Source organism: Corvus brachyrhynchos, unplaced genomic scaffold (genome assembly GCF_000691975.1).
Source record: "Corvus brachyrhynchos isolate BGI_N302 unplaced genomic scaffold, ASM69197v1 scaffold101, whole genome shotgun sequence".
NCBI lineage: Eukaryota > Metazoa > Chordata > Aves > Passeriformes > Corvidae > Corvus > Corvus brachyrhynchos.
The window spans coordinates 17,177,740-17,188,275 of NW_008237239.1; the positions used below are offsets into that span (position 1 = coordinate 17,177,740).

General features: G+C 41.0%; 1 protein-coding gene across 1 annotated transcript; it reads left to right on the forward strand.

The window, feature by feature from the left end:
- The first annotated feature begins 6 nt into the window (after positions 1 to 6).
- On the forward strand, positions 7 to 9,087 carry MARC1 (mitochondrial amidoxime reducing component 1). The gene is made up of 6 exons (XM_017730064.1): positions 7 to 157; positions 3,203 to 3,365; positions 4,785 to 4,925; positions 5,597 to 5,658; positions 5,747 to 5,818; positions 6,341 to 9,087. The coding sequence occupies exons 1-6, from the start codon at positions 15 to 17 to the stop codon at positions 6,468 to 6,470; spliced, it is 711 nt and encodes a 236-aa protein (XP_017585553.1). The 5' UTR covers positions 7 to 14; the 3' UTR covers positions 6,471 to 9,087.
- The last annotated feature ends 1,449 nt before the right edge of the window (positions 9,088 to 10,536 follow it).

A 10,536-nucleotide genomic window follows, 5' to 3' on the forward strand; every position in this document is an offset into this window, starting at 1 on the left:
GGGAGGACGGGCACATGGTGACAGCTCGCCAGGAGCCGCGGCTCGTCCTTATTTCTGTCAGCTGTGAAGACGGGCACTTGACCTTGGAGGCCGCGGACATGGAGAAGATGTGCGTGCCTGTAAAGCTCCCCGAGAAAAACCCCGTCCGCAACTGCAGGTACTGAAGAAGGCTTTTTCTTTCCCCTCTTCCTTCTCTCTCAGAACTGTCTTTCTCATGTGCTTTGCTTTCCAAGATTGTGTGAGGCTTTGCATTTTCTTATGAAGAAATTGGAGTGTAGAAGTTCAGTACTGGTATGTCTTTTCTGTGTGGGTATTTCTCACCATCTGCTTAATGGAGATAGGCTTCAAACCAGAGCCTGTACTGACAAGACAAGAAGTGGTGTTAGTAGGTTTAGATTAGCTATTAGGAAGAAATTCATCACTATGTGGGTGGTGAGGCACTGGCACAGGTTGCACACAGGAGATGTGGATGCCCCATCCCTAGAAGTGTTCAAAGTCAGGTTGGATGGGGCTCTGAACACCATGGTCTAGTGGAAGGTGCCCCAGCCTATGTTAGGGGAGTTGTCCTAGGTGGTCTTTAAGGTTGCTTCTATTCCAGACTGTTTTGTAATTCTGTGAAATCCCCTGCCATGTGTTACACAGGAGGCCAGGAATAGCTGTCATAACAAAAGCTCTGCTTTTAAGCTGCTCAGCAGTGGTGAAAACAAATCTCAGTAAAGGATGACACAGTATCAAAGACCATGTGTTACACACCTGCCAAATGAACTGTGATCTTCTGTCTTCACAGAATGTCGTGTTTGCTTATTTGTTTTTACTTCTAGTGTTTTCACTTTTGCTTGCGTGAGCAGTCACATCTCAGAACCTCAGTCATGTGCTTTGGGGTGTCTTGGTCACAACTACTATGTGCATCAGCATTTTTGGATGCACACTGGCCATTCAGAGCTGGTGAGATGTTGGAGTTTAGATTCCCTGACCTCTGTCTTTAGGCATTTAACTGAGGTGCCTCAGTTAAAAGCTTGGTTGCCCAAGGCTCACCCTGTGGTCACAGGGGAAAGATGGGCATCCCAGGGACTTAGGGCATTCCCTGTAGGTGCTACCCCAAAGAAGTTTCAGGTGGATGGGTTGCAAACAGTGATTTAGCTGTGTGCTTAGAGTTTTGGTGTATGAGTGCAGGCCTAGTTAGTTTATCCAGGTATTGAAATCCATGCTGGAAAACTGCCAGCAGGAAGTGGAAAACCTTTTTCTCTGCTAAAATGTCAGTTAATATGTAAGTTTCTAAAAGTGTTTGGAAACTGTAAGTGGTATATTGCCCTACAAAGATACGGTAAGTGTTTGTTCTTTGGATAGCAGAGATGGTTAATGCACCAGCTGCTGTAATTGTAACTAAAACAGTGCTGGCAAGGAACTGAATTTGCTTGCTTTTAGCATGAATCTGTTGCTATGGAAACCCTTGATCAGCATAGCTCAGTATCTCTGTTTATACAGGGCAGGTGCAAGTTCCAAATGGTAGCATTTCTCATGGAGAAATGGAACAGAATGCATAATGCCTATATGTTAGCCAATGACATGCACTGCAAAGCCATGCAGTTTGCAAGATGTCATTTTTCTAAAATTTGCTGTGCCATTAGAAAAATGTTTAAATAGCCTAATACATTTCAGTAATGAAAAGTTGGCTTGGATTTCTCGTATTTTCCAGTTTTAGATCTCAGTGATTTGTTCTTCTGGTCTGTCTTTTTTTTTTCTTTCTTGCCTTCCTTCGGGTGGGTGCTCATGGGAGCTCTTGCCCCATAGGTTGGAGCTAAAGCAGTGCCATAGTGCCTCTGGCTGCACATGGCTGTGCATGTGCTGATCTTGAAAACTGCTAAGTTACTTGCAAATTTTATGTGGATATTCAAAAATCCTGTTCTTGGGAGAGTCAAATATAGGACCAAAGCCATTGTATAGGTACATTTTCTTATTGTGTAAATGCTAGAGGGTTTCTAGAGCCCCCTGGCTAAGAAACCTCGTGCTCTTCTTTTGTGCCCTTTGTCAGTGTATGTTCTAACACTTAAATTGTGTGATCCATTCCCAGCGATCCCTGTACCACTGAGTGCTTAGGATAGATCTGCTTCCTGAGTGGGAAGCAGTAGTGTTGGAAGCTGTAAGAGCCTTGCCTCTGTTGTCCTGCCAGTCAGAAGGCATGCAGGAACTGTGGGATGGAGGGAGGAAAAAGGCAATTGAATGCTGTCTGGGGCAGTGGCATTTGATCCCAGTCTGTGTCACAGGGTAGACAGGAATGCGAGCAGATGGAGCCGGGATATTGATGCCAGCACCCTAATGATCACTGCCCCAGGTGAGTAAAGAAAGGCTCCTAGGAGCTGGGCTCACTCTAGATGAACTGCATGGGCATCCCTATGCTTTAAGCTGCCCAGGATTTGATTGCGGATAGGAAACTGCAGTGCATTTGGGTCAAAATGGCGACTTTGAAGAGTGTAACAAAACTACTCGTGATTGCTGTTAAAGTTTATTGAAAGTTTGAGTCAAGGCTTAGCTTTTCTTGCCAGGAAAGTGTTTCTTGCGTAACATTGTTTCTATCCTACTGGCGGTTGCTTTTTGTGGCCCATGGACTTTATTTCCATTACAAATCTTTAACCTCTCTTAAGATACTGAGCTATTCTGTATGTGAAATCTGAGCTGAAGAGTCTCACTCATCTCTGGATAAATTTTTATAGCACTAAAATCTGAAGGAAAGTTTCCTTAACAGTTAGGGACACTTTTAATTAATAGCATTTGTATGTATCAGTTGTGGTAACTAATCACATTGTTTCAAACTATCATTAATTTTCTGAAATTAGTTACCTTTCAGTTAATTTCTCTGTAGAATTTTTTTGGTATAGCAGTCACATGCAAATGCAAGAGCAGACCCTTTTTTTCCTCAAAGTAGGACAAACAGGTACGTTTGTTACTGTCACTGATGTGACAGTTCTCTCTGGGCACATTAACACTGGTTCAGAGCTCATTCTTTCACCAGCTGGTATTGTCTGGTCGTGTCCATGTTCCTTAGCTTTCAAAACACAGTGGCCACGAGGAGATTGCCCACTGGAAATGTTTTGTTTTCTGTATATTGCTACCACTGTTAAAACATGTTCTTTACCTTCGAATAAGAAGCTTCCTTGAACCTTCATGTTTCCAGCTAACTTGCTGTTGTGTTGTAACTCTCCAGGGTGTTTGGACAGGATATCCAAGGAAGGGACTGTGGTGATGAAGTGGCTCAGTGGATCACCACCTTCCTGAACTCAGAGCCCTGTCGACTGGTGCACTTCGAGCCCTCCATGGTGCCAAGAAAGTCAAAGGACACTATAGCCCTTTTCCGAAACACAGATGAGGTAAACGAATGCTCTTTTTCTCAGAAGTGTGTCCTTTTAACCATTTCTGCCCACCCACCAGAACCTGCCCCTTCCATCATTGATGATTGAGCCCAGTTTAGCAAGGTGTGTAGCTGTGTACTAAAACCATGTGAGTATTCTTTTCTGTGATGAGGTGACTTGCTTAAGTTTTACTTTAAATCTGTTTTAAGCTATTGACCATTCACAGCTAAAGAGTCTGAAACTGATACTTGAAGAGGAGTTATTACATTGCAGAATACAATACCCTTTTGTGTCTCAGTGAATAGAAAAAAGTTACATCTTTAAAGATGTTTTGATGGTGTAATCTGTGTTGCATAGAAAGACTCCACTCCCTAACTCTTGTTAGGTCTGGGAGTGTACTGATACAAGTTGTTACTTCGTGTTTTGTTTAAAGGAATGATGCTCAACCCAGCCTTATAGTTGTAGGCCTAGGAATAACAGAGAAGGTTACAGAAGTTTTATCTCTCTCCTTCTGTGGGAAGAGGCTTGAAGGTATGATTTTAGAGAAATTTAATGCAGGTATGGAAATGAGATGCTGTGCTGTGACATACTTGTGTCATTTGAGCAACTGCTGCCCTTCTTTTTTCCTGAACAGCTCTCTCAGGTGAAGATGGTTTGAATTGTATCAGATGTAAGGTTTTTAAACAGCTTAAAATTGTGAGTACCTTGCCATAGTGATGTTATTTTCTATAGGGCATCAGTGTCTTGCTTGTTATTGTACAATATTGTATTATTATTCAATTATAGACTTTTATAGATACGCATTTGTTATGTAAGGGCACTGAGACCAATACAAACACAATGTTTTGGCAAAAGGGACATCAGATTAGGAGGGGTGGGTGATGTTCAGAAATTGTAGCAAGAAAAGAGGCAGAATTTTTTGGATCATTATTTCAATACTCATCATCTTGTGGTTGGAAGGCATGAACAAGAATGGAGTAAGAATAATATAAGAGAAAGGCAGGAGGGTTATACACTAAAATTCTTACCAAAATGTCTCTCTTTTTTGTTTTCTCCCCCCACCTCTGTGGAGCTCCACTTCTCGGAGGTTTAGAGGTTTTTGAATACTGTTCATTGGCCTTGTTTGCTAATATGGCCCTCCCACTGCACAGGCATCCCAGACTGATGAGTGGAAAGCTGTAATTGAATATTGCTGTTCCGGGTGTGGAACTCCCTCTGGTGTTGTGATAATGCAATTTGAGCACACAAAAATTGCCATGGTTACTGTAATAGGATAAAGCATGTTGTTTTCCTTGTTAACATATTTTCAGGAAAAGCAAAACCTGAATGGAGCAGCCTAAAAGGCCGCTGTTTCCAACACCTGTCTTTTGCCATGCAGTAACTTTTCTCCCTTGCTCTTTCAGCAACCTTACGATTTGTTGGTGTTTGTTTCTATAGGTTGCCTATCCTGACTGCAGCCCAATCTTGATCATCTCTGAAGCTTCAATGGATGATTTAAATACCAGGCTGGAAAAGAAAGCTAAGATACAGAACTTCAGGCCAAATATTTTTGTGACAGATTGCAGTGCTTTTGAGGAGGTAAAATAACTGTCTGAAATGTCTTTTTGAAGGCTTGGTTGTGTTTCTTTGTAACTTAGTTTCCTTATGTGATGGTGCCTACAAGGGCGAGGAAAGCTGCTAGTCTGTGATTTTTACAACTCAATTCCAGAGGGAGATAAAGCTTCAGCTCACATCAGTGCACATGAAACATTGATGGAGGACACAGGTCTGTGAGTGATTATTTCTCAAATTGAAGAAGTTCCTAAAGCAGGAATAGATTTTTTATCTCCCAAGAGGCTTTGCAATAGAAAGCTTGTGTAAATGAGAAGCAAAACCTTACTTCCACCAAAAATTTCCTTTCTGCAAAACTGTTGATTTACCAGAGGTCACAGATCTAATTATCACCTATACAGTAAGAATAAATTGTTTTAGGTTCAGTGCTTCAGACAAGTGCATGTTGCAGAACAGGATTGATTACTTGTGTGTCTCTCTTTTCAGATGTAATTATTAGTGTGTCCTGAACTGGATAAATACAGTGGCAGTAGGGTTTTCATTAAAACAGTGCTGTAGTGTAACTGTGCATATTTTGAAGGTGCAAGTAAAGGTGTTCATCTGGAATGGTGCAGCTATTTATGAATGATGGTGCCACTCCTGGAAAAGTGATTGCATGTAGGTGTGTCTAATCTGTGCCTAATGTTTACTTCCCTCAGGACACCTGGGAGGATATTCTTATTGGTGATGTGGAGATGAAAGGGACCGTGTGTTGTGGCAGGTAAACTTTTGGGACCTTTATTTTACATAGGAACAAAGAGGTTTATGATAAGAAGCCCTGACTGATTTGGCACTGTCTGTCATTGCAGGTGTATTTTAACCACTGTTAATCCAGACACTGGGGTCATCGACAGGAAGGAGCCCTTGGAAACATTGAAAAGGTTATAAAAATACCACTGTTTGTTAGACTGTGGGAGAGGATTTAGGCTAGACCCCAGCAGATGTTAGACTAGTGTTTTAAAAGTGGTTTGGAGTGTATGTGGGACATAATAATGCAGTGTAAAGGTCTGTATATATTGGCTTCCAATCTACTTGAAATTCTATATGGTAAGAAAATTCAGGAAGTTCTCTTCCTTCTTGCAAATTTCACATTCCCTGTCTCTTTCATGCCTGCTATGATGAAAGCTTGGGGTAACAGGTATTTAAGGTATCTAAAGGTCTAACTTTGACTTTTCTTTTTATGAAGATTTTTGTGTATATATTAGACATGAATATGTGAATACAGTCAGGCTTTTTTTTCTCTATTTGAGCTGCTTGGTTCCCTTAATTACAACATTTATTTAACTTTTAGCCTAGTATGATGACCAAGACATCATTATTTGCATGTCCTCTCTTTCATCACTGATATTTTAATGTTTAGATTTTGCTACCACTGATTCTAAAGAAAGGCTTTCTCTCTGCAGTTACCGCTTATGTGACCCCTCTGAGAAACACATCTACAAAACCAGCCCTCTCTTTGGGAAATACTTTGCTGTTAACAAAACCGGAACAATTCAAGTTGGAGACCCTGTGTACAAGATGGTCTGGGAGTGAAAGAGATTTTGATCAGAAGATGCTTTTTCACTTTGATATGCAAATTGTTTTTCCATGTACACAGTCACCAACATAACTTTTTCTTCTTCCTTGCAATATTTTTTGTACTTTTTAAGGTGCAGGAGGTTCTTTGGGGCTGTGAAGTGCCAGTCTTTTCAGATCACGTAATCTACTGGCATACCTGTAGTAACCACATCTTCAGTTTTTCTGGAGGCTGTGGTAGAAGAAACTGGTCCAAGACAGACTTCACAGCGCTACTGTGAGCATCACACCTCCTAAAATTTCACATCAACTGCAGTATTGGAATCCAAAATCACGCACAGCGGTTTGCATCGTATGTTAGATGCATTTAGTGCCTATAAAGAACCACAAAAACAGTCATGCTAAGCACAAAGTATGTTTGTCACAGAGCTGCCTTTACGAATGGTCATGGAATGCAGATGGCAGGGCTCTGCCACTCTCCTTTGGTCCTAATCCTCCCTGGATCCACTCTCCTTTGGTCCTAATCAACTTGCCCTGTCTGTGTTCAGAGGTAGTTTTTAGAAGTGTTTCTTTCCTTGCAGTTGTGTCCTGAAGATTGCTACTGTCTCTTGAGATTGGAGCAGTATTAGAAGGAGGATTGTGAGCTGACAAAATGATACTCTAGTCTGGAGGTGGGGATGCCAGGTAATGATGTGTAAGGCTGTGGGTTTGTTTAGTTTGTGACCTCTGCTTGACAGTTTGAGCAGTCAGTTTTTTCTCCTGTGAAGAATACTGTAACACTGAGGCTGTAGAGTAGTGACGCATTTGCTGACGTAGCAGTAGAATTTCCACTTTGACTAAAGGAACTGGATGTTCACTGTGTCAGAGACTTTGTGCACATTGGAGGGGAAGAAAAGCTGTAGGGAGTGATCTGATGTTGAGCCTGCCCTGTTCAAGCTGCTGTCCAGGCCAATGTTGTAGGGCTCATGCACAGCTCCTCTGTGGCTCAGTGAATCCCTTTGTGTAGAAAGTTAGGCTGCTAAGCAGATGTTTGGGAAGCTGCAGTTTGAGCATGTTAGCATCCTTACTGGTTCTATATTTACATCTCTGGTTACCCCCTGTCCTGCTCCAATCTAACCAAAATGTCAGCCATTTGTAGGAAGCTGATAATTATATTTCCTACTGCATAAAACAAATAAGGGAGAAAACTAGTTGAATTATGGCAGTGTTATCTTTTCTTTAAATGTTATATGATTATACTTTTTTAAAAAGTGGCCTCCAGGACACAAGCCAGCCATCTTTCAAGTGCTTGTGTGCTTGTTTCTTTTTTATGGATTAATAGATTTGGAAAAAGAGTATTGCCCTAGCCTAAAAGAGGAATCTAATTAAATATGAAGAAGGACAAATATGATCCAATCTGATGTTTAGGTTCTTCATTTTCTGTTTTAAGTAGGAAGGTGGAATTTTGATGCATGCTCACAACTCAGACCTGTAAAACAAAGAGCCATTGAGCTTTGAAAAGGTGCAGGTGAGTGTATGTGGCAAGCCTGAAGCAGTCATGTAGGGGAATTAGTTTTCTATTATTTGTGAACTCAGAGTTGCTCTGAATGCCATTTTGTCAGCAGGGTGCTCTGTAAGATTAAGTTTTCCTGGGATGACAAGTGCCCAGTTTGAAGTGCATGTTGCTTATTTGTGTATTGTTATGCCTGATGCAGCAACTAGTGGGAAGAAGTGAGAGAAAAAGCATCTTTGGAAAAGAAAAAGAATTTTGAGGTTCACTCTTAAAAAGCACATGTTGAAGGTTCTTAGTATTAGAAGCTGAAAGCTTGTGGGATTCCTAATGGTATTATTAAGCACAGGGAGCCTGTTGGCCTGCCAAAGCAATTAGTTAAGTGTGTGTCTCTTCATTAAGTTAAAGAAGTGGAAGGAAAAAGAGCTGATTTTTTTGCTTCTGGCCAAACACATTTTTTCCACTACTGTTTCAGCAGCACATCAGCATTTACATAACACAAATAGTGTGGTATAGATCCTGTTACCTCTCATTAGGCAGCTGTTGATTGGGCTAATTTGGAAATGGGGCTGTCTTTGCAATGAGAAACTGCCATCTGCATTCCTGTTAGGGAGAGGCCATAGATCAAAACCCCTGATTTACTCCTGTAAAGCCTCTTAGAAGAATACGGCTGGAATCCTAAAACAGGTGTGCATCTGAGTACAACATGGTTCACAGATGACACTTAAATCAATTATGTGATCAAAGAGGGCCATTTTGTGAAGTTGAGAGCATGAGTTAGAACATTGAACTATCAATATCTTCATATGACTGTTGAATTGCTGTAATTGTAGGAATTGCGTTTGATTTTGTTAAAGCCATTTAGAAAATTGACTGAAAACATGTCAGTCATGAACCACTGTTTTTTAAATTGTGTACTTAAAAATGTTAATTGTTTTTTAACTCTAGAGGAAGAAAATGAAAGTATAAACTTCTAATGAATCAAACTTTCTTAAGGTGTAATATTTATTTGTGAATTTTTTTTTTTTGTTTTCTGTTTCAGCATTTAATTTTGACTACTGTTCCCAGGATCTCATATCTAGTTAATACTGATGATTGTCTTCTTTAATCCTACCTCTGAGTTCAGGAATATATGTAGCTAACCAGAGGATATTTGTAAGAGAGCAGAACCATCAGATGTAAGTGGTCATCAGACTCAGTTTTGCTACCCTTATGATTAGATGAAAAAGATGTTTACAGACTACCTTTTTTTTCCAGATGTGTATGAAAATAGGGAAAAATGGGTTTAAAAATATGAATGTTTACTCAAGTCTGTGCAAGGTCATGTCTGAGAGTATAATACCAAAACTTTTTTTTTACAGCATTTATTGTACCAATAGTTCTTGCAGAAGACTATGTATGAGAATAGCAGTTGTTAAAAGCATAAATTTCTGGGTTGCTTAAGATTTGTGGTGGGTACATTTTCCTCCAAGTCTGCTCTCCCTTCAAAAAACCCAAGAAAGATTCTGCTTCTGCATCCTAAGGAGAAAAACAGCCTTCCAAAGGCATCACTCTGCTGCTCAATAAGAAGACAAGAGATTCCTGGATCTTGCCTCTGAAAATGGCAAATGTTTCAAAAAGGGCTTCCACAGGGTGTTCATTTCTGGTCTATCCCTAGCCCCTTAAATTGCCTTTTTCTCATTCAAGATCCATGAGAAATTCTCTGTGCTGGGTAGCTGCAGGGCTGAGGGCTACACATGCAAATCTTTCTTTTGGACAAAAGATTCTAAAAAGTGATGCAGGCATAAAGCCTACATGTGTATCAGTCTTCAGCTGGAAGAGAGGCAGTATTCATACCTCACAAATGTTTATATTTTTACATCATCTACATTGTGTTAACAATCTCAGCTTAGAATGTCACTGTTACTAGTAATTATCTTTGCATTTTACCTGAAGAAATTGGTAAACTCAGTAAGGGTTTCACACACTGGGCCTTTTCTGTAACAAATCTGCTTACTCGTCATGACAATAGTTGGATTCTGGAGCCAGAATCTTCACTTGTATTTGCTTTCCTGGTGTGGGACGAGGATATTAACCTACAGATGCAAGCCTGCGAGAGTTCAGGAAGTGTTTGGACAATGCTCTCAGGCACATAGTGTGATTCTTGGGGCTGCCCTTGGCAGGGCCAGGAGCTGGACTTTGGTAATCCTTGAAGGCCCTTTCCAACTACAGATTTTAATTTTCTTCACTTTTCTTTATTGTTGTTCGTTTTCAAGTATCCTCAATTCATGGGTTGCCTGTGTGCTGTCAGAGCCACTTCTGGGATAGTGCATGGAGAAGGTGCCCCCAGCGGAGAAAGGAGCTGGATACTGCAGTGTGACCGCACCATGTGCGGGAGCACACAGCACTGCTCAGTGTAGGTGAAGCAGGGGTTAGTGCCTCTTGGCTCCCCAGCTGCTAAATACCTGTTTGGGATTGTTAGAACCAGGATGTGAGCAGTCAAGCCTAGCAATGAAGTTTGGATTCAGCTTGTGGCACAGGTGTGTGTCATTTGCCACAGCAGACTGGCATGAAGCCTCGAAGCAAAAAGAGCTGAGGAGGTGCCAGCTACAGTGA